Genomic DNA, 26,195 nt, shown 5'->3' on the forward strand with positions numbered 1-26,195 from the left:
CCTCGCCGAAACGTCGGCTTTACCGACTAGGAAAAAAGTCCTCCAGCTTCTTTAATCATAAACTTTTACTGTAATAACCACAAGGGCCAAGATTGCTTTGACAGACAGTATGGATCTTCACCAAATTCTAATCATTTCATTTTTGGCACACACCTGACTTCTCCACCAAATTTCTACCCGAATCTATCCACAACATTTTGAGATATTCTGTTCAAAGACGGACAGAGGTGAAAACATAACCTTCGACCACCTTCAGCCAGGACAGACACACATGTGATTGTAAAACCCCAATCCCGCTGTGCAGGGGACGGGCCAATAATGAAAGCTTTATTATTCCAATAAAATTATTTAAAATACAAGCAAACCTGTAATATTTCAGGAAATCTTTACGAGCCAATTGAATGCCGTCAGATGCAAGTTACAGAGTGAAGTGAGATAGTTAATCAAGAGTGAGCGATATATAACATAAAGTCTTGATGTTTAACATCAATCTTTTCAAAAAAAACACAACTCATTCCAAAAGCTTCAATGAGCCACGGCTTTCGTCTTTCCTTTCGCCAATGGTCTGGCAGAGCGTGATGCACCTTGCAGGATCTGGCTGCCTTGCTGCCGAGATACGGTTGATATTCCATCCACAAAGCGAGTGGTGAAGAGGACGTTAGCATTGGTGAACATCCCATCTTTTAAGGAAACCACCACAAACTGGAAATGAAAGAGGGGGCGCATTGAAGCATTACCAGTTCTGACTGTGTGTTAAAAAACTACAACATTAAATGATGTGGAAGAAGAACGGGAGGGAAGTGCGCGCGCGCGCGCGCAGGCACGCACAAAAAAAATCATTCAAGTGTGGATGACAAATTTTGTTTATTTTTTTAGTGCTTAGATCCTGAGCAGGAAGTTCAACCTATATAGTGGGGGATCTTAGTGCAGAAGTGTGCACATCTGGATAAAAGAGTGAATTTTGGCACACAAGTAGTTTAGACCTTGACAATCAAAAAAATTGATGGAAGCGCTTTGACACACCCCTTTTATGGCCGCCATCGAAAACCTATTTTATTCTATATCTCTGAAACTAAACCAGCTGGAGAGTTCATTTCAGTGGCTCCACCCACATTTATGGGGTCGAGGAATCATATGGACTAACTCTGAAAGGGCTCAGGTGGAAGCAATCTTGAATAAGTCGAAAATTCAAAATGGCCACCATTCGCGACTAACTTTTAATGATAGCTTGATAACCAAACAAGCTTGGAAGATAAAATTGGTGTCTACACCCATATTTGTTGGGTCCAGGAATGTGATGAAGTCAATTTTAAATAGCTCAGATGGCAGCTGTATTGAATTTTTTTTAAAAAGGCTGCCATTAGCAACATAATACAATCACATCTCAATGCCTGAGCAATTCGCTTATCTTATCTTGATCACCGAACAGGTTAGGAGGATAAATTTGGTATCATTCATATTAATTGAATCCAAGAATATAATTATGTAAATTTTAAAGAACTCTGCTGATAGTCACATTGACTTTCTTAAAAATTCAAAATGGCTGCATTTGCAAAGTACAATCAGTAATATCTCAATAACCAAACAAGCTGAATATTCAATCTGGTGTCTATACCCATATTTCTCAGCTCAAGGAATTTTAGATAAATACAATATTCGGACGTCTAACACATTCAGTTTTGTCATCATCTGGGAATTAACCAAGATGTCTTCATTTTATATTTTTCAGGGCTTTGGTCATGGTGTAAAGTACAGTTTTCTGCTGAAAAGTAAAGGTAGTACATAATGGAAGCTGCATCTAAAGGGTCCTTGAACCGGAAGTTGTGCTGCTTGCGTCAGCAAGAGACTGATGAGGACGTTCGATGCCCTGCCAATCAGAAGCGATTTCATACTTCATATGAGACATTGGAAAAGGACTTGTATGATCTCAAAAATGCAAATGCACTGCCAAAGGGTATGGAAGTGCGAAAGGCCTCCAACATGCTGTCTAACAAAGCTGTGTTTCACAAAAGCTGCATTACGAACAAAAATCAAACGATGGTGAAGCGTGCTGAACTCAAACTGAAAAGAACTTCTGAGGCACAGGTTGAGGTGCAGAGCCCTAAAAAGACTCAGTAAATGGTCACTGCAACTCTTAGTCGTGTTGAACCGGAATGCATTCTGTGTAGACAGAATATTGAGGGGGAGAGACTACACAAAGCTTCAACAGATGCTGTCGACTCAGCTCTCAAGTCTTGGGCAACAAAAACCAGAAATACAGAACTCTTGGCCAAACTAGCCACAGCTTCAGATTTGCATGCAATGGACGCCTATTACCACCGAACTTGTTATGTCAGACTTGAAAATGCTGCACGATCAGTGGAGCGAGCTGAATCTGCAACAGTCTGAATCTGAACATTCTTTTAATCCACTTGTTGTTGCAGAGTTGGCGGCATATATTGTTGAATCAAAGCGTGTTTTCCCTTTGAACGAACTGAAAGTCCTATACACCACTAAAATGAAGGACCTTGGCAGAATTGTTGATCCCAAAAGCATTCACTCCACGAGGTTCAAAGAGAAGCTATTGAAAATCGAGCCTGAAATACTTCAAGCCAGTCAAGGAAGGTGGGTCATGTGGTGCGTCTATGTTGTGTTCAAAGGAAACTGCTGGGACGGCTATTGAGACTGAACTGAAAAGTCAAAATGAAGTGGGCAACAATGAAGCTCGCATGATTGTTCAAACTGCCTTGTTCTTGCGCAAGCAGATTTTGTTTGAACAGAAGCCATTTGATGGACACTTCTATCCTGACTGAGGTCACCAATCCCAAAATCTTTATTGGCCAGAATCAGACTGATGCCAACAACAATGAACCAGATCTTAATCAGCAAAGATCACGTGTTGCATGTACTCTGTCTCAGCTGATGAAGGGCATTCCAAGGTGATGGTTCGTACAGTTGACAGTGATGTGGTTGTTATCGCCATTATACATTTGAAAGACTTGGACTCCAGGAACTTTGGATAGACTTTGGTACCAGAAAGAATCGTCAATTTATTCCAGTGCACACAGTCGCTCAAAATCTAGAACCACAGAAATGCCACACTTTGCCTCTGTTCCATGCCTATACAGGGTGTGATACCACCTCACCCTTCTTTGGTATTGGAAAGCGAACTGCATGGGCAATATGGGAGGCCTACCTGCAGATCACGGATACCCTAACTGTGCTGATAGCTCATCCAGAGGAGCTAAGCATTGATGGTATCCACATGGAGCTCTTTGACATGAGAAGCATTTGATGTCTTGGCTTACATCAACATCGTGAACCTTTCCATGTTGCTCGTCGGGAGCTTTTTCTCAAGGAACTCGAACACTTGATAACATCACACCTACCCAACAGGCACTACTGCAGCATGCTTTCCGTGCCCTTTACTAAGCGTCTCACATCTGGAATCAGTGTCTCAAACCACAGCAGGACTTACCTGATGCCTCAGACTAGGGGTGGGTGAAGGATGAAAAGAGCAACGTGTATGCTCCACTCTGGACTGTACTACCAGATGCAAGTAAAGCATGTGCACTGCTTTTTCATTGTGGGTGCACTAAAGTTTGCAGGGGCAACTGCAAATGTTCAACAGCAAGTCTGCGATGTACACTCCTCTGCCGATGCCAAGGTGGTTGCATCAATAATGATACCATCAAGATATTAAAAGTTAGTCGCGAATGGTGGCAATTTTGAATTTTCGACTTATTCAAGATGGCTGCCACCTGAGCCCTTTCAGAGTTAGTCCATATGATTCCGAGACCCCATAAATGTGGGTGGAGCCACTGAAATGAACTCTCTAGCTGGTTTAGTTTCGGAGATATAGAATAAAATAGGTTTTCGATGGCGGCCATAAAAGGGGTGTGTCAAAGCGCTTCCATTAATTTTTTTGATTGTCAAGGTCTAAACTACTTGTGTGCCAAAATTCACACTTTTATCCGGATGTGCACACTTGGGTTGGTTTTGTGCACTAAGATCCCCCACTAATAGTCTTCAACAGCGATTGCACCATTATGAGCATATTGAGATCCTCATGGTGGAATAAAGCTTCACCCTTTTACCAGGTAACATGGAAATGAACAAACTCAAACACAGGTGAAGTCAATTTGGTTCAACATGCCTTTTTTTTTTTTTTACATCTGCATCTGATTTCCAAACAAACGGCACAATTTCAGTTCTTGCTTCCACTTCCAAACCCCACAATTTAAGGGTGCAGCATCCTGTTACAGGGCTTGCAAAACATTCAAAACGAGTTTTCTCCATTCTATACCACGAGCAGGGAAGCCAGTGGAGATCGAGCAGTCTTGGTGGTGGTGAAGGAAAAATGAATTGTACATTTCTGCCCTTCAAAATAAAATAGCCCTCGAGAGCAAAGAAGTGTAGCTCCAAAAAAAGAAGTAGAAGAAAAGACTGCTAGCAACATATCGTAGACAGGGAAAAGGGGAGGGGTGGGAGGAAAACTGGGAACAAAAAAATAAAATCCACTGTTCAAATTATATGATGGATAAATTGAGTCAATAAATGGGCTTGTAAATTATGTTGATGCTGACATATTAAGGTGACCGGGGTACCTGGGAGTGGAGGAAATGTGTGCGGAGCATGTGGCCAATATTCTGGGTATGAGAGAGATCCAACGCTGCATCAACTTCGTCGAGAATGTAAATTGGTGCTGGCTTGAAGAGTAACATGGCTAAAATCAGTGAGAGGGCCACAAGGGATCTGAAAAAGATGAAGAAAGCGATGGAGAAGAATGAAAGTAAAACTCGAACCGCATTCGGTACACCGCATACTGCTGAACAGTTTATGTTTTGTGTCGCACTGATAGGCCGGATCTGCATCCGGATATGAAGCAAAATCTAATCGGTATGTTCTTGTCACCGACCCAACTCATCCACCAACAACCTTTTTGAAATATTGTGCTCCATATCGTTTTTTGGGCCCATCTGTCAATGGTGAAGAATCACTTGGAAAGAAATTAAAAAAATATTAATGTATCCAAATCTCAGATCTTCACATAAATCGAAGCAATTCATCCTTGTCGCAGAAACAATCTGTCCACCAAGTATCGTCTGAATCTGTCCATAGATTTTTGAACTATTGTGCTATATATAGTTTTTGGCCCAATCTCTCAATGGTGAAGAATCACTTTAAAATTCTAGTATCCAGATCCGGATCGTCACCAAAAAATCTCCTTGTCACACATCCAACATGTTCACAAATTTCATCAGAATCCGTTCATAACGAGATATCCTGCTCACAAACAAACAAATGACAAACAACTCATAGAGCGACACTTGGTAGAGCGCATACCTCCGCCAGGCTGAACAGTTTACGTTTTGTATCCCACCGATAGGCCGGATCTGGATCCGGACCTGAACCAAAATCGAAACGATTCATCCTCGTCACACACTCAACCTGTCCAAGTTTCATCTGAATCCATCCACAGCTACATCGGTTTTGGGCCCATCGCTCAATGGTGAAGAATCATTTTTAAAAGTCGAGTATCCGGATCCAGATTCGGATATTCACCAAAATTGTGCGTTGCTGCCCTTGGCCAGTCAACTACAAACACAAAAATAATTCACAATGATTGCTTCAAATCTGCAGACAGAAAAAAATAAAAATAAAAACAAGTGTGACAAACAGACCAACACTTGGCAAAAAAAAAATATTTTGCCAAGTTACAAACAAACAGATGGACAGGGATGAAAACATAACCTCCGTCCCCTTTCGGTGGCAGAGGTAACAAAACAAACAAAAAAAAAGTAGCAAAGGTAACAGAACAAATGATACAATAAACAGTTACGAAGAAATGGGTAAAAACACAAAGGATAGAGACCGTTGCCCGCCACTGAGTTCCGAGAGGTTTTCCTTCCACACGTTCCCAAGGGCTACATGGAACTCTAGCCCTTCCAAGAGGGTAGAATTGCTGGGAGGAGCGAGACGTGCTGAGGAACCCGGGAGAAGTGCAGCGAAAATGGATCCAAAATCTTTGTTAACCTGCAAGCAATAAGTTTCAGAAGAACGGAAGAATTGAGGAAATGGAGTTGTCTGGAGGAAGGACAACTTACAATAGCAGAGGATGAGCATTGGGGGTTGGTGGCAAGGTGGGCAGGGGAGGTTGGAGGGGATAAAGATGAGGTACCTGTTGCCAAGCAATGTTCAGAGCTTCCTGCTTCTTGCTGTCGAGCTGTTCTATGGTAAGGCAGAGCTTACTCCGATCATTCTCAACGATCTGCTTCTTTCGAATGAGATCTGAATACTGTTCAAAAGGAAAGGAAATATCAAGATCGTTGTGGTGGAGGTACTACCCTTTCCCTTCCCCCAAAATTAGTCTCATAACAGAGATTCCTCACCCGCTCCTCGGCTTGCTCAAGAAGGCCCCCTGCTCGCTGATTCACGCTCCGCCCAATCTTCGCCTTAGCCTCCACCACTTGATCTAAACGATGTTTTGCTTCACGCAGGTCGGAAGATGAAAAGTCGTACACCGAGCCAGGGCGTCCGAAGAGATGGCGCTCAGACTTAACCCATGGGTGATCATGAAGGAGACACTTTAGCTGCAAATCAAGCAAGGAACCCATTAGCAAGGGGGAAAAAAAGGTTTTACGATCCAATGTGATGATATTAAAATACATTGGCACATCATTGCTACAATTAAACCAGGTATGAAAATATGTTGACACATTACTTTAAAAAAAAAAGAACCACAACGGCACTCGGTAGAACACATACCTCCGCCGGACTGAACAGTTTACATTTTGTATCCCACTGATATCTGGATGCAGATTCGGCCTCTTCACCAAAATCGAATCGGCTGGTTCTTGTCACCTAACCAACTCATCGACCTAGTTTTGTCATCACTCGTCCACAACTTTTTGAAACATCGTGAAATGTGCATTTTTCGCCCCATCTCTCAAGGGTGAAGAATCCATTGAAAAATTAAAAAAATACTTTTATCCGGATCCAGATCTTCACCAAAATCGAATCAATTTGCCCGAGTCACACACCCAACATGTCCACCAAGGTTCATCCAAATCTTTCCACAACTTTTTGAGATATTATGTAATACAATATATCATTTTTAACCCACAAACCTCCGCCAGGTTGAACAGTTTACATTTTGTATCCCACTGATAGGTCGGATCTGAATCCAGACCTTAACCAAAATCGAATCGGCTTGTTCTCGTCACCGAACCAACTCATCCACCTAGTTTTGTCATAACTCGATCACAACTTTTTGAGATATCATGCGATACATAGTTTTTGGCCCCATCTCTCAATGGTGAAGAATCACTCGTAATGCACCAAAATCGAATCAATTAGTCCTCATCGCTCACTCAACGTGTCCACCAAGTTAAATCCAAATACATCCAGAACCTTTTGAGATATCATGCTGTAAATCGTTTTTTTTGGTCCCATCTCTCAATGGTGAAGAATCACTTGAAAAAATCTCAGATCCGGATCTTCACCAAAATTAGGCGTTGCTGTTTTTTTTGCTGTTTTTCTTGGATGAGTGACACAGTCACCCACATACACAAAAACATAGAACCGCCTGTCCTGATGCTAACCTGGATCAGGAACAAGACACTCAAACCCCCCAACAGACCTCCTCAGACCCTGAATTATTTTAATGCTGTGAACAAACTTGGCTACATCATGGGTGATGAAGGTTGTGGTCATGTTTCAGTCATGTGTGTAGTTTCAGAGAAGAGAGAAAATACAGTCATGTGCCACTTAACGACGGGGTTACGTTCTGAGAAACGCGTCGTTAAGCGACGTTGTCGTTGTGTGAACATCATTTTTTTTTTCGTTTTCGAACATCGTACTTACACAAAACTAGACACCTAGGCTATATGGTGTAGCCTATTGCTCCTCGGATACAAACCTGTGCAGCATGTTACTCTACTGAATACTGTCGGCAATTGTAACACACATCCAAGAGAGACGGAAGACGCGTTAGTTTTACCTTTGTGCTGTTCATGACGGCCATCGGTGTTGTTTGCAGCAGCTTACAATCTCCTCTCGCATCAATTATAGAAAGATGAATAATTAGCGTTTGGATTTTATAAATACGTAATCATTGCATCAATGTTATAATTTACAAATGAAGAAACGAGCACCTGTCAAATTGTGATATATATTTTCGGAACAGTGCGATTGTCTTAACATAATAAAAAGCTTCACTAAAAACAAATCGGTGTTTTAATTTCGACTAACAACAACGATTTATTCGCGGAATTCTTCAATTCAAAGGTAATTTACTTGCGAGAAGGTAAACGTGGAAACATTGGTTCAGTTTGAAAGCCGATTTCCTTGAATCCCTATTTAGCACGACCCTGCTTTTTTCGCGATGACATTTTATGGACCTCAACGATCGCATTATAACAGGGCCACACTGTCGTTTATTATCATTATGAGGTATTATGTACTGTACAGCGTACATAATTGTATGTGCTATTTTTATACGACTGGCTACGTTGGCTACATCACTCGGCGATAGGAATTTTTCAGCCACATTTTTTTTTCATAGCTGGCAGATCCGTCGTATATGTGATCCGTCGTTGCCCGGAACGTCGTTAAGCGGCGCATGACTGTACATATTTTGGGGGGTTAAAACACTCCCATCGACCCTCTTAATGAGCGCAGATTTTGAAGCGGTCAATACACCTTGGCACATCACGGCAGGGGTGCAAATTGACATTTCTATCCACCGGCCAGCAGGGCCGGTGACTCGAGAAAGTTCCCGGCCCAGCAGAATTTCTACCGGCCCGATAAAATAAAGACAAAAGTCACAAATTTGATATCAAACACTTTTAAAATACTCACATGAGTGAGTTTGATGAGTGAGTTTGATGAGTGAGGTTAGTTGGTTGGATGAGTGAGGTTAGTTGGTTGGATGAGTGAGGTTGGTTGGTTGGATGAGTGAGGTTGGTTGGTTGGATGAGTGAGGTTGGTTGGTTGGATGAGTGAGGTTGGTTGGTTGGATGAGTGAGGTTGGTTGGTTGGATGAGTGAGGTTGGTTGGTTGGATGAGTGAGGTTGGTTGGTTGGTTGAGTGAGGTTGGTTGGCTGGATGAGTGAGGTTGGTTGGTTGGATGAGAGGTTGGTGGGGTGGATGAGTGGCTGGTTGGTTGGCTGCGTGTGGCTGGTTGGTTGCCTGCGTGTGGCTGGCTGGCTGGATGAGTGAGGCTGGTTGGTTGGCTGCGTGAGGCTGGTTGGTTGGATGAGCGAGCTTGGTTGGTTGGATGAGAGGTTGGTTGGTTGGATGAGTGAGGTTGGTTGGTTGGATGAGTGAGGTTGGTTGGTTGGATGAGTGAGGTTGGTTGGTTGGATGAGTGAGGTTGGTTGGTTGGATGAGTGAGGTTGGTTGGTTGGATGAGTGAGGTTGGTTGGTTGAATGAGTGAGATTGGTTGCTTGGATGAGTGAGGTTGGATGGTTGGATGAGTGAGTTTGGATGGTTGGATGAGTGAGGTTGGTTGGTTGGATGAGTGAGATTGGGTGGTTGGATGAGTGAGGTTGGTTGGTTGGATGAGTGAGGGTGGTTGGTTGGATGAGTGAGGTTGGTTGGTTGGATGAGTGAGGTTGGTTGGTTGGATGAGTGAGGTTGGTTGGTTGGATGAGTGAGGTTGGTTGGTTGGATGAGTGAGGTTGGTTGGTTGGATGAGTGAGGTTGGTTGGTTGGATGAGTGAGGTTGGTTGGTTGGATGAGTGAGGTTGGTTGGTTGGATGAGTGAGGTTGGTTGGTTGGATGAGTGAGGTTGGTTGGTTGGATGAGTGAGGTTGGTTGGTTGGTTGTGTGGGGTTGGTTGGTTGGATGAGTGAGGTTGGTTGGTTGGATGAGTGAGGTTGGTTGGATGAGTGAGGTTGGTTGGTTGGATGAGTGAGGTTGGTTGGTTGGATGAGTGAGGTTGGTTGGTTGGATGAGTGAGGTTGGTTGGTTGGATGAGTGAGGTTGGTTGGTTGGATGAGTGAGGTTGGTTGGTTGGATGAGTGAGGTTGGTTGGTTGGATGAGTGAGGTTGGTGGGCTGGATGAGTGAGGTTGGTTGGGTGGAAGAGTGAGGTTGGTGGGTTGGATGAGTGAGGTTGGTTGGTTGGATGAGTGAGGTTGGATGGTTGGATGAGGGAGGATGGTTGGCTGGATGAGTGAGGTTGGTTGGTTGGATGAGTGAGGTTGGTTGGTTGGTTGAGTGAGGTTGGTTGGCTGGATGAGTGAGGTTGGTTGGTTGGTTGAGTGAGGTTGGTTGGTTGGATGAGTGAGGTTGCTTGGTTGGATGAGTGAGGCTGGTTGGTTGGATGAGTGAGGTTGGTTGGTTGGATGAGTGAGGTTGGTTGGTTGGATGAGTGAGGTTGGTTGGTTGGATGAGTGAGGTTGGTTGGTTGGATGAGTGAGGTTGGTTGGTTGGATGAGTGAGGTTGGTTGGTTGGATGAGTGAGGTTGGTTGGTTGGATGAGTGAGGTTGGTTGGTTGGATGAGTGAGGTTGGTTGGTTGGATGAGTGAGGTTGGTTGGTTGGATGAGTGAGGTTGGTTGGTTGGATGAGTGAGGTTGGTTGGTTGGATGAGTGAGGTTGGTTGGTTGGATGAGTGAGGTTGGTTGGTTGGATGAGTGAGGTTGGTTGGTTGGATGAGTGAGGTTGGTTGGTTGGATGAGTGTGGTTGGTTGGTTGGATGAGTGAGGTTGGTTGGTTGGATGAGTGAGGTTGGTTGGTTGGATGAGTGAGGTTGGTTGGTTGGATGAGTGAGGTTGGTTGGTTGGATGAGTGAGGTTGGTTGGTTGGATGAGTGAGGTTGGTTGGTTGGATGAGTGAGGTTGGTTGGTTGGATGAGTGAGGTTGGTTGGTTGGATGAGTGAGGTTGGTTGGTTGGATGAGTGAGGTTGGTTGGTTGGATGAGTGAGGTGGGTTGGTTGGATGAGTGAGGTTGGTTGGTTGGTTGGATGAGTGAGGTTGGTTGGTTGGATGAGTGAGGTTGGTTGGTTGGATGAGTGAGGTTGGTTGGTTGGATGAGTGAGGTTGGTTGGTTGGATGAGTGAGGTTGGTTGGTTGGATGAGTGAGGTTGGTTGGTTGGATGAGCGAGGTTGGTTGGTTGGATGAGTGAGGTTGGTTGGTTGGATGAGTGAGGTTGGTTGGTTGGATGAGTGAGGTTGGTTGGTTGGATGAGTGAGGTTGGTTGGTTGGATGAGTGAGGTTGGTTGGATGAGTGAGGTTGGGTGGATGAGTTTGGTCGGATGAGTGAGGTTGGTTGGATGAGTGAGGTTGGTTGGATGAGTGAGTTTGATGGATGAATTTGATGAGCGAGGTTGGTTGGATATGGAGGATGTTTCCCGAATGAGTGAGTTTGATGGATGAGTGAATTTGATGAGTGAGGTTGGTTGGATGAGTGAGTTTAATGGAGGAGGTTTGCAGAATGAGTGAGTTTGATGGAGGAGGTTGGGTGGATGAGTGAGTTGGATGAGTGGGGTGGGGGTGGGGGATGATGCAGGGAGAAGGAGGTTGTGGGTGATGGGGGGGACCATTTTTGTGTGTGTGATGGGGGGCAGGGGGGTTGTGAGTAGTGCTGGGGGGGGCATTTTTGTGGGTGATGGGGTGGTTGTGGCTGATGGATGATGGGGGGGAGGTGTGGGTGATGGACGATGAGGTGGAGGGGGGGTTGTGGGTGATGGACAATGGTGGGGGTAAAACTCGTCCACCCAACATCACATATAAACTCACTCATCCATCCAACCTCACCCATCGAACTCACTCATTAACCCAAATTCACTCATTTAACCAACCTGGGCATGAGAAAATGCGTCCAAACCGCGCCAAACCGTCAAATCTCACGCAATCACGCGTGATTTGGAACGAGATGAAAACAGACAAAATGGCCACCGCAGAATTACCGGTGATTTATACGGATTTCTGCGGACAAAAACAGTAGTTCTAGTTGAGAAAACTAGCAGAGAAGCTCGTACAAATTGTACAATATAACAGGAATCACCGGTGATTCGCCAGCCGGGCAGGTAAGGCAGTATTGTGTACCCGCCCAGCACAAAAGTTAGGTGCCATTGGTGACCGGGCGGCCGTTAATTTGCACCCCTGACAGGTGATAACGGTTGTGGTCAAGTTTCATCAAAATCATGTGTGTAGTTTTGGAGAAGAGCGCAAATACCTATTTTGGGGTTTCATCCCCTCCCCACCTCCTCCACCCTCCCCACCTCCTCCACCCCCCACCTCCTCCACCCTCCCCACCTCCTCCACCCCCCACCTCCACCACCACCCCCTTACCCCCTGTAGATGCCTCAATGAGTGCAGATTTTGAAGTGGTCAATACACCTTCGTTAGACATCAGATATGAAGCTTGTGGCCAAGTTTCATCAAAATTGTGTGTTTGGTTCAAGTGATAATGACTGAAGTGTTTACGGACTGACAAACTAACAAAAATTGTGTGACAAACAGACAAATATACTTGGCAAAAACATTTTTTCACCAAGTAACAGACAAACGGGTGAAAATATAACCTCCGTCCACCTTCGGTGGTGGAGGTAACTACAATTAAGATTCAGGGTACCAAAACCAGGGTGTGGTGCTTTAGTTTGAATGTAATTTTACAATCACATTTGTTGCTATCATTTGTGGCACAAATGATTATTTCTTTGGCATGGTTGACGATACGGGTAATCTTTGCAGGAATGAGGCTGAGCAGGCATTAAGCAGGTAAGGCCTTAGTTATTTTATAACTTGGTTTACAGATCCGCCGACAGTATATTTGCCGAAATGAAATATAAATATAAAACACATTTTTAGCCTTTTATAATTATAAATTTTCCGCCGAAGGTGCAAAAGTTTCAAAACCCGAAACGTAAACGTCGGCATTTATTTTCAAAATATAATTTCGGATGCGCGCACCAAAATGTCGAGTCACCTTTAACCAAACTGCGCAGTAGTCTTCGGTCATGGCGTCTGAACAGTGGCCAACATGGTTCAGATTGACTGTAGTTTCTGGGGCGAAAGTGATTGTTAAGAAGTATGTCAGCGGTATAAATTCGAGTGACTGTATTGATGATTTAATCATGCAGCATCTTGACGACGAATATTCTGGCCGAACGATTGCATCAATTCAGTGCAGCAGCAGGGATGATTCGCAGACTACTCTGATCGTGCCGATTTTGTTTCCATCGAAAGTTGCACACCGCTGTTCGTATTGAAAGATTTCGGTGCCAAGTACGTCAAAGTTTCCCTGCGAGATGCTGATATTCAGCCTTCAACGGACCAGAAATCAGCCTTTGATGTGCTCATGGGGATGGGGAGACGGTACGATCAGATGCCCACTGAAAAGTAAGAGCTGGTTATGGCTCTGATTGACCGTTTTGAGCGTGTTGACTCCTAGTAGACACCTTTTTTAATCATATCCAGCACTATGCACTGGTGTGCACGCACACATGCAATGTTGCGCACGCACAGCCATGCATGTTTAGGGTTGATTAAAGTCATCTTTAGTTGCAATCTTGATGAATTATATTTATATTCCATATTGTAAAAAGGCTTATATTTGTTTTAAAAGCATGATTCAATACTGGATGATGAATGAATCTTTGTATGATGATGGATTTTTAAACAATATCGTTTCGGGTATCTGCCATGGTTGTGCCAATTCGAGGGTCACGTAAGCAGTGTCTGATTTTTGATTGGCTGCATACGTTTGTTTATGATTGGCAGAAAAACATGCCAGACTCCTCCTCTTCTTCTTCTTCTTCTTCTTCTTCTTCTTTCAGCTGCTCCCGTTAGGGGTTGCCAGAGCGGATCATCCATCATGATCCGCATAATGATTTGGTACATGTTTTACGCCGGATGCCCGTCCTGACGCAACCCTGGTCGCCTCTTACGACACAGGGATATGGTACACCTATTTTAACCGGGGTATACACCGGCCCAGTACACTGGTACTCATTTTGCCGACCTCGGAAGGATGACAGGCTGAGTCAACCCCCTGGTGTATTAATTCAGTGGCCCAACGGGGCTTGAACTCAGGACCTTTTGGATCCCAAGCCGCTGTCCGAACCACTGCGCCAACACCAGGCTTAAAAACATGCAAGACCATATTGTAAATATACCATCAGAGATGGGGAATCCCCTGCCATTGAAAAATAATTGAAATCAGATCAGCGGTTTTCCATTTATTACAAAAAAACCTTTTTTCAATATGGCCGCCCCAGTCGGCCATCTTGGATCCGGCCACGCCCAAAATCAATAGGGTTCTTCCTTTTCAGGTGGTACATGTGTGACCCAAATTTCAAATCGATATGGCGAACACTTTATGAGTTATCGCACTCACAGCTATAAATGTTGACGCCCAGCCAGCCGGATGGACGGACGACCCGGGTGACAATATCCCCATTCCGCCACGTGGCGGGAGATAAAAACAAGTTTTAATCCTTCCTTATTGTTTTTCACATCAGATGATACAGTGAACATGGGCATCCTGCATTTGAATGGTCTTCCATCTTCAATGTCTTCTTAGATCCTCCTGGTCTGGGATTTATATTTATTTTCCCCCCACCAACCCTTGTCTTTTCCATGGAACATCTGAAAACAAATCATAAAAATATATAATTTCTAAAAATTGAAATTATATTTATATTTATATTTCGACCTACCGACCCTACATTTTAGCTGAAGAACTGCGTAAACCAAGTAATAAAATAATAAGGCCTAAGAACCTTATTTTTTTTGTAGAGCGAGTCAAGGCTCGTACAAGAGCTAGAACAGAGAACGGATCAGGATGCAACAAGCCAAAAGGAACAGCAGAAAGAGAAGCGGAAAACACGAACAGCAGGGCCAAGGGGGGGAATAGGTGGAGATGGACAAACAAGGGATACAGGTAACGATGAGGGGAAGGGGAGAACGCAAGGGGTGGACAGGACGGACACAGAAATAAAATTTGGGTGGTGAACAGCTGTCTTGAACACTCGGAAGGAGGGATAAGATTGAAGAAAATGTGGAAGTCGATTCCACAGGTGGGGGGGAAAAAAGGGAACAAATTAGTGAAGATGTAGAATCACACTGCAGATTCCTCAACATCTCCACAAGAGCGATCAAAGGGATTGGGACTTTGGTTCTGTAATCTGGCATTGTGAAATCCATGCAACAATGAAGGGAAAAAGCTAAATGTTGACATACACAAAACAGAAGAATTGCAACCACAAAAGTGGGTTAGATTTCCAAAATTAATTGCATTAATGAGGTGCAGGTCATAGTTTTACAAAATGATCCTCAAAGAAGAGGAAAGAGTTAGATCAGATGCAGTTAGAAATAAATGAGCATGGATTTCCCAACAACAAATGGCAATGTCTTCATTTGCACGACATGAATAGAAAACATTTGGAAAGGTGGATGACATCATGGATATATTCTATTATGCAAGATCTACCCTTACCATGGAACCAGAGTCTGTGGCATCCCGCTGAGCCCGTGTAAGGCTGTGGGAAGCCTCTGTGACCACAAGTTCAGCTGCAGCTTTCTCCCTTTTTGCTCCATCCAATGCCAAGTTAATTGCTTCAAACTCTTGGTCTTTTGCCCGAACAGCAGCTTGCAAGTCGGCAAGCCGAGTTTGCAACTCCGCGCACACAGCCTGGAAGAACAGGAGGCATGAAATATGTTTAAATACTTTACCCATAACTCAGTCCACAATAAAAAGCAAGCATCATCACTCATTTTAAGGAATACTCAACAAGAGGAATACTAATGATAAATTCAGTCAGTTGGCCACCAAACGTCTGGAAGACCAAATGTGAGGGTCATTCCATGACATAATTGATAATCTTTCCTTCTGATGAAATCCACGAGTTGGTTGCATCGTCAAAAATTATTTGCACCCTTTGCCTGGTGAACCCGAGTCACATTATGTTCATTCCCCTTTGTTACATTCCAACATGAAAAAGGACAGCGAACAGTGGCATTCTTAAAGGCATGACCCATGAAATTGCATGTTAATATATACTTGGTGACGGTTTATAAACAGGAAAGCATGCTTATCAGTGAAGATAAATTAAATATCCTGTCCAAATTAAAAACCATAGGAGAGGTTTCCTCATCATGTGTGTAGTATTATGTGCAGTTCCTTCACGCTTTCATACTGAAGTACGAATTTGTTTAGCCAATAATGGCAGCTAGCCTTGTACTTACACCCAATAAATTTAAAGATAAATGGATAAACTCAAGAGCACGATCAATGACAAAACTGGAGTTCATAGAACACTCTACCCCATGCAATCTTGAGGAAAAAAAAGGACATGGGCAGGCTGGCTCTGCGAGCAGCAAATTTGATCGGACGAGATGATTTATAAATGGTGTAATATTTTGTCCAAGTACTGCTAAACTGAAGTGTTTGAAAGTGCCAAAAAGGTGATTTTTGTTCTGCAGTGTTCAAGTATGCAATTCAATTGAAATAAAATTAAGATTTTAACAGATGTATAAAATATTTTTTTTTAATTCAGAAGTTTACCACCGTTGATGCAGTGTCTTTCAAACCACCTTGGTTCATTACATTAGTTCTTCGTGCCTGTTGTTTGTGTCCCTCATGACAGACGAACAATATATATATATATATATATATATATATATATATATATATATATATATATATATATATATATATATATATATATATATATATATATATATATATATATATATATTGTTGTGGTTACCAGATTTGCAAACCACCATTCAGGTCCCTTAGGTGAGGTATCTCGGCAAGTATATGTGTAGTTAGGCCCAAACCCGTTGTCTAGTGGGAATACATGTCATTTATGCGAGCTGCGACTCTTCAGGATAGCCGTTTTTCTTTTACTATCTTTATTTTGGACCACCCGCCATGATTACCACCACAACCACAACATCAACCACCAACCACAACGCCGCTTCACCACAACCGCCACGACCTTCACGTCACACCTCGCAACCGTAGCATCGCCACCGTTCTTGCCCCGCTGTGGGTACCGGTGTTGGACTCGTGCAGGGCGCACGTTGAACAGCGTGTACAAAATCACGGATTTTGTGCTTCAAAAACGGATCAAAAACGACACACGCCCACTTTTTGCCGTCCAATCGGTGAGCGAGGGGCGATTTGGCCCCGCCTCCAGAACGATCGATATATGCAAATTTGTGGATCAAAAAGCCTTCACGCCCACTTTTTCTCGGGCCAATGGGGAGCGAGGTGAAAGGTCGAAGGGAGGGGGTCAAAGGCGAAGCTACGGGGGGATAAAAGGACGGTGTTCGTCAGTCAAAGGAGTGTGTGGAAGTCTGGAGCCCGAAGCCTGCAGTAGCTGGAGAAGCTGAAGAGAGTCGAACGAGGAGAGCCCAAAGAAGAGTCCAGGGTGGAGAGTCCAGAGGCGGAGAGGCGGCAGCGGCGAAGGCAGACGAGGGGGTGCTCGCGACGGTGCCGGGAGCTGCACGCCCGAGGAAGGCCGGCAGCGCGACCTGGCCGAGGTGGAGACGCACACCAGGGATAATAAAGATCCTCTATACCCCGAGCATCAGCAACCCCCTCCTGTTTCCCCCCGCGCTGAGATAGTGCGACCAAGGGGGCCCCCTTTCCCACCCCCTGCCAGACACTGTCCGCGAGGCCCGCGGAGTGAGGCGCCATCGCCGCTCCGCGTCTCATCACCAGACGGGTAGGCGCGACCCGGTCTCGGCCTCAGGCCCGCCTCATCCTTGAGGGTATTCTTTCCTTGGTTTTGGGTATGTGTTGTCGGCGCCGTCTGTGAAGTAGAATTGTATAAGTGTTGCCGTGTGCTCGGTAGTCGGTATTAGCTCTGCACTGTGTCTTCGCTTTTATATTTGCTTTTTGTGTAAATGGAATTGTGTTTTCTTTTTTTTGTGTGCATTTGGTGGAATTGTATTTGTGTGCTTCCCGTGTGCCGCGAATAAATGTGCTTTATTGTTGAACTGTTCTCCCGCTTCGCTTCGTCTTTTCCCCCATTGAACCCTCATCTTGCTTCACGTAAAGGGTTGGTAGTGGGCTGAATACGCCCGATAATTAATCAAACCGTCGAGGTCGACGATAACACCGCTCGGTTATTCTGATAGTACGGAACGGGTCGCTTAAGTGGCCCGTGTCCGAAGTCGACCTGCGGCGAGGTGCGATCGCCCGGTCTACCCTCCGCGTGGGTACTTAGGTAGGTCGAATTTGGCGAGCAACCCTATCCCACGCGGGGGCTGATTGGCTCGATCGCGGTGAGACCGAAAGGTCCACCCGTGACTGGTTCCCGGCGTTAGTCCGAGAGGGTCACGACTGGATTGTCCGTCCGGTGGGCGACGTGCCGCGATTCGAGTTACGTGGCCGTCAGCACGCCGGCGGGCGCGAAAATCGCAACAATATATATATATATATATATATATATAGTCGTAGTTCATGAACTGGTCACCCTAAAAAGGCAGAGTTGTTACATGTTTTTCACAACATCCACTTTCCACTTTGACTGCAGACCAGAAAAACCACAGATATCTAGATATATCAGTATGAGAAGAAAGGTAATTTTGTCGAGTTTCATGTGGAAAAAACAAATAAAAAATATGCAATAGTATTTGTGTAACAGGCAAATAAGTGATACAAGTCAGGGGTGGAGTAAACAGGCGGAGGCGGCGGATGTGGCGGATGTGGCGAGTCAAATTTGGAATAAACTGAATTTATTTCAATCAATAAGCTTTAATCTAATCTATTTTGTTATTTTTTAGGTGAGTAACACTTGGGACTTGCTGTTGCATGATGCAAAATTGATTATTCAACTCGTTATTATTCAGCAAACCCTGACCAATATGTACAAACTCCTAAAATAGATCTAGTAAATATCTTTACATAGTTATGATCTAGCAGATTCTCAGGATTAATTTGGCACTTGAATTGACCAAAACGGAAGAAGGATAACTGATCCACATCCAATTTACTCAGAAAGGGTGAATTCGAGATAAACGCGAAAACGTGTTTTCCTTGTAATGCATTATCCATTAAAGTTCATAATTAAAAATACCATATTCGCCGTTAATTAGTGGTTTTTTGCAAAAAAAAAATTCCACACAAGTGCATGTAGCTTGGTGATGTCTATCAACACAGAGAAAACTGAAAAATTGAATATTTTGACCCTGTAACGCAAATGATGACCAGTTCATGAACTACGACCATATATACAGTTAAGCCCAAAATTATTCATACCCGATGAAAAATCTGAGAGTTTTGCATTTATCTCATACCTACAAGCTGGAGTGGTGGAACTTTCACTTCACCCAAGGACATGGAGTTGGCACGTACAAATCCCCATATATTTTGGCTCAACATTATTAGCATAACAATAGAAATGTTAAGATTTCTGTTTTTATGCCTGTCCAAAATTATTCATACCCCAGACCAAGTCTCAGAATTGAGGCCAATGTTTGTGATAATGCACATGCTTTTGATATTCCTAAGATTCTTTATAATGTTATGCAATTATTGCAAGATGTGTGCATACAATCTGAATGCATTACAAATGTGGTCTATTGAATGTACAGTGAGGAATGTTATAGAACAACACTCTGCTTTTAGACTATAAATTAAGGAGAGCTGATGCAATCATTCTCAGGTCATTGTCAGCATGGCGAAGAAGAAAGAAGTCAGTGAGGACCTTCGGTTGTGCATTGTGAACGCTCACAAGGAGGGGAAAGGCTACAAAGCTATTTTGAAGCAGTTCCGAGTGCCAGTTGCCACCATACAAAGTATAAATAGGAAGTACAAGGAGTTCCACACTGTAAAAAAAACATTGAAGGACGTGGTCGGAAGCCAAAGGTGTCACCTCGTCTGGTAAGAAAAGTATGGTGAGAGACCAACAACAATCCACAGATCACTATTAAGGCTCTCCTGAACAACCTTGGCGAGTCTGGAACCAAGATATCAAGGCAGACACTCCAGCGGACGTTGCACAAGAAAGACTCCACTCCTCCATCCCAGGCACAGAAAGGCTCGTCTCGCCTTTGCAAAAGGTCACCTGGACAATGATCCAAGCTTTTGGTCCTCAGTTCTGTGGTCGGATGAGACGAAAATGGAGCTTTTCGGGCACAGAGATGTTGCTTTCGTTTGGCGAAAGAAAGGTGAAGCATACAACCCTAAGAACACAGTCCCGACCGTCAAGCATTGAGACGGGAGCATCATGCTTTGGGGATGTTTCTCAGCCAGTGGGCCCGGCAATCTCGTCAAAGTGGATGGCATCATGAAAAAGGAGCAGTACATCAAGATCCTGAGGAAAACATCAAACAGTCCGCAGAGAAACTTCACCTCGGGCGGGGAGCATTGGACGTATCAGCAGGACAACGATCCAAAACACACCGCCAAGTCAGTCAATAAATGGTTCCGGGATAATGATGTAGACGTTCTTGAATGGCCAAGCCAAAGTCCGGACCTCAACCCAATCGAGAATCTGTGGAGGGAGCTCAAGACTGGAGTGATGGCAAGGAAGCCTTCCAACCTCAAAGACCTGGAGACCTGGAGACCTTTGCGAAGGAGGAGTGGGCCAAAATCCCTGTAGAGACATGCAAAAACCTTGTGAGCAAGTATAAAAACCGTTTGGAGGCTGTAATCACAAACAGAGGCTTTTCCATTGATTACTGAATGTGACTTTGAACTGATCTAAGCAAGGGTATGAATAATTCTGGACATGACTTTTTTTGTAAATCTATCAATAAAATACCCCCAAAACAATGTATTTCTTGAAATGTCTCTTGCAGTGATTCTTTCAGCTGTTTGTCACATTCGTATGTAACTTAAGCCAGAATAAACTCATTCCTCAAATAACACGATTCAAAATACTCCAAATTTGGTAAGGGTATGAATAATTTTGGGTTTAACTGTATATATATATATATATATATATATATATATATATATATATATATATATATATATATATATATATATATATATATATATATATATATATCACTCCTCTGTGCACGCACGATCGGGACGCATTCAGAGCCAAATTACTGCTAAACTACAAGTTTGTTTTCCGATTCAAGTTCAAAATATAATATTTTATTGAAATTAAGTTTGCCTCGTTCATAAACGGACATTTATAGATGGGCGGACAGACAGACAAAGTGCACCAATTGCTTAACCCTGCTTTTCGCTTCACGTGTGTGGGGTATAAACCCTGAGATCCCTACCACTTCCCCCCCCCCCCCCCAAACTCCCAGTGCAATTAACCATTTCATCCCAGCATGAACTGAGCCTTATCCAAATTTGTATCCCAATATGAGGGGGTGTCTACACAAAAGACGCACATATAAAGGGTGCGCTCGCACCTCACACCAATGCAGCACTCGCCAAGTAAACGCACCCCCTCCCCCCACACACACCATTGGTTGTACTGTATGCACATGCTTTGTGCCGATCACACTGTTTACTCCGCCTTTGTTTTGCAGCAGGATGAAACAAATCCCACACCATCTCCCACTGCTGCCATATAGGAGTGAGCAAGGTAGGAGTGATGGCAATTATTCCTTGGCGAAAATTTTTTTGCCCAAGTATGTTGGTCTGAAGCATTTGTCTGTTTATCACATGATTTTTGGCCACAGTTTTCAAGCAATCGTTCCGAATTTTTTTTGTTTGTGTCGGTGACCAGCCAAGGACAGCAACGCTTGATTTTGGTAAAGATCCGAATCCGGATCCGGATCTGAGAATTTGTCAAGTGCCGATGTCAAGTCTCTTTGCCGATGTCAAGTCTCTTTGTCAAGTCTCTTTGCCGATGACTCAACCCTCTGCCGTACCATCTGTCATCCCTCAGCCCGGCAAGCAGCAGCTTCTTCGCTCACTGCAGATCTGGATAAAATCACAAACTGGTCCAACACGTGGAACATGTCTTTCAATCCAGACAAATCTCACACTCTCACTATGTCTCTTCGAAAGGACCGTTTACAAAACCCCCCCATCCACTTTCTCAACAATCCTCTGGAAGAAGTCTTTTCTTTCAAGCTTCTGGGTCTCACTATCTGCCATGACCTTTCCTGGGAAAGTCACATTTCCAACCTTGCCTCAAAAGCCAGTCGCCGACTGGGAATCCTCCGTCGTGCAAAGTCCTTCCTCGGCCCTCTTGAGCTCCTGACCACTTACAAAGCTTTTGTCCGTAGCCTGATGGAGTACTGCTCTCCCCTCTGGGCTGGTGCTCCTGCCTCCCACCTTTCTCGACTTCACGCTGTCGAAACCAGGGCTTTTAAGATCATTGGCATCTCCCGCAATGAAGCTGAGTCTTTGGGCCTCTCACTCAATCACCGCAGGTTGGTCGGTGGTCTTTCTGTCTTCTACCGACTCCTCTCCAGCCTTGCCCCCCTGCTCTCTCTGCGATTTGTCCCAACCACATTTCCACAGGGCGCTCAAGGTCCGCCAACAACCCCCTTCTGGTAAAACTACCTAAATCACGAATCACTGCTCATCTTCACTCTTTCATTCCTCTTTTTTCCCGCCTTTGGAATAAACTTCCTCACTCTATTCTTTCCCATTCTTCCCTTCAGGCTTTCAAAACAGCTGTTCACCACCACCTCTTATCTTCCCCCATCCAAATCCTCGTTCTTTTCTACCCCCGATAATCCACCCAAGCCCACTTCCTTCAATTCTCCTGCTTTCCTTCCTGAAAGTCCCTTTAATGTCCATCTTCCCCTCGCCATGTTCCCCGTCCCATCCCCATCCCTCTCCCTTCCACAGTTCACCTGTGTCTGTTCCCCAATGTTTTGTCCCTTCCACTCCCGCCCCTCTTGTCTCATGCCTCCTTGCTGTGAGTTGTGTGTTAGCTCTCATACGAGCCTCGACCAAGGTATACAAAAAAAAAAAAAAAAAAAAAAAAAAAAAAAGTGATTCTTCACCATTGAGAGAAAGGGCCAAAAACTATATATATGGCACAATATCTCAAAAGGTTATGGATGGATTCACACGAAACTTGGACAGGTTGGGAGTGCCACCAGGAAGAATTGAATCAATTTTGGTGAAGATCCGAATCCAGATCTGGATACGAGAATTATTTGATTTTAAACAGATTCTTCACCATTGAGAGATGGGGCAAAAAACGATATTGCATGATATCTCAAAAAGTTATGGACAGATTCGGATGAAACTTTGTGGACATGTTGGGTATGTGACAAGGACTAATTGATTCAATTTTGGTGACGATGTGAATCCGAATCAGGATTCGAGAATTTTTCAAGTGATTCTTCACCATTGAGAGATGGGGCCAAAAACTACGTATTGCAGGATATTTCTAAAAGTTGTGGACGACTTGTGACAAAACGAGGTGGAAGAGTTGGTTAGGTGACAAGAACAAGGCTATTCGATTTTGGTTAAGGTCCGGATTCAGAACCGACCTATCAGTGGGAAACAAAATTTAAGCTGTTCAGCCTGGCGGAGGTATGCGCTCTACCGAGTGCCGTTCCATTTCGCCAAGTGTCACTCCATGAGTGATTTTTCATTCTTTTTATTGATGTTTGTATATATATTTTATGTTTTTGTTATTATATTCAAAAAATAAAATAAAATTATTTTATTGATAATACTAGGTTGTTTTTTTTTTTGGGGGGGGGGTACACAGTCGAGGGTAATGGAAGAGCGAGTACAATGAACGGATCAGGACATAACAGACAAGAACAGGATGCAAAACATGCATGCATGTGGTGGACAAGATAGATACAGAAGGAAACTTCAAGGAGAGAAAAATGGAAAATTGGAAGGAGGGGGGATTTGGGTGGGGGTTAACAAGGGCAGAAAACATCATGGTTTTCGATTGGGGACGATCTGACATGGTGATTAACAGCTATCTTGAAGACCTAGAGGGAAGAACAAGATTGAAAAGGATGTGGAAATCGATTTCACAGGTGGGGGGGGGGGGAGGAATAAATGAGTGGAAGGGAGCAGTGATCCTGGATTTCAGCAGTTTCACCAGAAAGGGGTTGTTGGTGCAACGTGCAAGCCCTGCAGAAACCTGGTGGTGACAAAGCATGGAAAGAACAGAGGGTGCAAGACCAGAAAGGAGGTGGTAGAAGACAGAGTGACAACTGCACTCCCTGCAATGGCGAAGTGATGGACCCACAGAATCAGCTTCATCGTGAGAGATTCCAATAATCTTAAAGGCCTTGGTTTCCACACTGTTAAGTTGAGCAATATGTGAGTGAGGCAGGGGAGCCAGCCCAGAGTTGAAAGCCATACTCCATCAAGCTGCAGATGAAGGCCTTGTAGGTAGATAGGAGTTCAGGTGTGCCATGGAAGGACTTTGTACGATGGAGGATAGCCAATCAGCGGCTGGCTTTCGAGGCCAATTTTGAAATTTGGTTTGGCAAACAAAGATCATGGCTGAAAGTGAGACCACCAGATGGTCTTTTCAGAGAGCAAAAGTGAGAATGTGACATTTGTCAGGATCGAAAGACAAAGTCCAAGTGTTTGAAGAGTTTGTGATTTTTTTCTTCAAGGTCTGAAGAGAGGGAAGAGGCTGCAGCCTGCCTGTCTGATGGATGAGGGATGTCACAGAAGAGGGTGGAGTAATCAGCAAATAAATAGAGGATTTTCCAGCAAGTCATAGAGATCATTGATGAAGATCAATAAAAGGACTGGGACCAGAACACTGCCTTGGAGCACATCAGCCTTGACAGGGAGAGCAGAAGAAAGAATTCCGTTGAGAGCCACATGTTGGCTAGAAAAGTAGAAGTAGTCAGTGAGCCAGGTGTGGAATTGGCCTTGGATGCCATTGACAGACAGTTTGGAGAGCAAGGCAGGATGCCAGACTGCATCAAAAGCACGAGATATGTCTAGAGACGGCAATGATCTCATGTCTGACATTGACAGACCCCCCCTAACAAACGGACGCCAACGTTGTCAGACGGAATGAAAACCTGTCATTCTTGTTTCAAAAACAGCTAAAATTGATGAAAAAGCGGCCGAAATTGAAACCAACATAGTAATTACGGTCGCAATAGCAAATATAACCGAAACCAACACGTTTATTCTACATGCAAGAACGGTCGTGACGGACACAAGAACGGTCAATCCAGAAATAGAACGGTGGGGAACGGAAGCAACATCGGTTATTTCCGTCACGAAACGGCGGAGACCAAAGCGAAAGCGATTCATTCCGGTTACCAGAACGTGGGAAACATGGTGGCTTGAAAAGTTCTTGAAGTTATGGTAAGTTAACTTTAATGAAGTCTGCCTTGAATATATCATGTGTGTTAATGAAAACCCGTTTGTGGTACGGGATATTATACAAGCAGCGATAAATGCGCCCTCTTGACTTAATGTGTGGCTGACATTTCGTGAAATTCGTGCCCCCGTGCTGCAGCGATCAGTGACGATTGATCGTTTATATTTGCAAGAGGTAAAATTTGATAGTAACAATAAATTGCAAATTGCAATAAAATAACAAAGTTAATATGAAGTAAAAACTGTAAAAAGATCCCATACACGATCCCCGATGTTGAACTGGGCCTACACAACTTGCGATCCTTCACACTCGGGGGCTCAAAATACAGGCAAACCAAACATTATCATGACAACAAAATTCGGTTTAATAAATTGTTAAAACTACATCAGGTACTACCCACTATATATTATCGATATTACATTTACGTTCGAGGCACAAGCACTAAAAATTTACATACCGTAACAGGTCGTTCTACTGCATCCGCCATCTTGTTCGCACTACAGTAACCGGAATGAACCGCTTTTGTTTAGCTCTCGGACGTTTCGCGACGGAAATAACCAATCTTGCTTCCGTTCCCCACCGTTCTATTTCGGGATTGTCCGTTCTTGTTTCCGTCACGACCGTTCTTGTGTGTAGAATAAACATGTTGGTTTCTATTATATCTGCTATTGCGACCGTAATTACTGTGTTGGTTTCAATTTCGGCCGCTTTTTCATCAATTTTAGCTGTTTTTGTAACAAGAATGACGGGTTTTCATTCCGTCTGACAACGTTGCGTCCGTTTGTTAGGGGGGCCTGATTGAGGGCCTCCATCTATTGTTGTGAGAGTAAAACAGCATGTCCAAAGTGGAGTTACCTGGTCTGACACCAAATTGGTTATCTGAGATGAGGTTTTTGGAGAAAAGGAAAGATTACATATCAGTTGTGATGATGGATTCCATGACCTTGCTGATGATTGGAAGTAAGCTGATAGGTCTGCAGTTGAGTGGAGTTT

General features: G+C 44.0%; 1 protein-coding gene across 2 annotated transcripts in view; it reads right to left on the bottom strand.

Annotated features, from left to right (window-relative positions):
- Positions 1-274: 274 nt before the first annotated feature.
- SMC2 (structural maintenance of chromosomes 2) overlaps positions 275-26,195 on the bottom strand; it is a 106,812-nt gene continuing 80,891 nt past the window's right edge. For both annotated transcript variants that reach the window (XM_085849702.1, XM_085849704.1), the window contains 6 exons: positions 15,431-15,625; positions 6,372-6,572; positions 6,161-6,277; positions 5,855-6,015; positions 4,587-4,734; positions 275-702 (listed from right to left, as the gene is read on the bottom strand). In XM_085849702.1, coding sequence (XP_085705828.1) covers positions 526-702; positions 4,587-4,734; positions 5,855-6,015; positions 6,161-6,277; positions 6,372-6,572; positions 15,431-15,625 — 999 coding nt within the window. In that variant the 3' untranslated portion in view covers positions 275-525. The remainder of the gene's footprint in view (positions 703-4,586; positions 4,735-5,854; positions 6,016-6,160; positions 6,278-6,371; positions 6,573-15,430; positions 15,626-26,195) is intronic.

This window comes from Eptatretus burgeri, chromosome 12, assembly GCF_056783735.1.
Source record: "Eptatretus burgeri isolate ZD-2024b chromosome 12, Ebu_testis_v1, whole genome shotgun sequence".
In the NCBI taxonomy this organism is placed as follows: domain Eukaryota; kingdom Metazoa; phylum Chordata; class Myxini; order Myxiniformes; family Myxinidae; genus Eptatretus; species Eptatretus burgeri.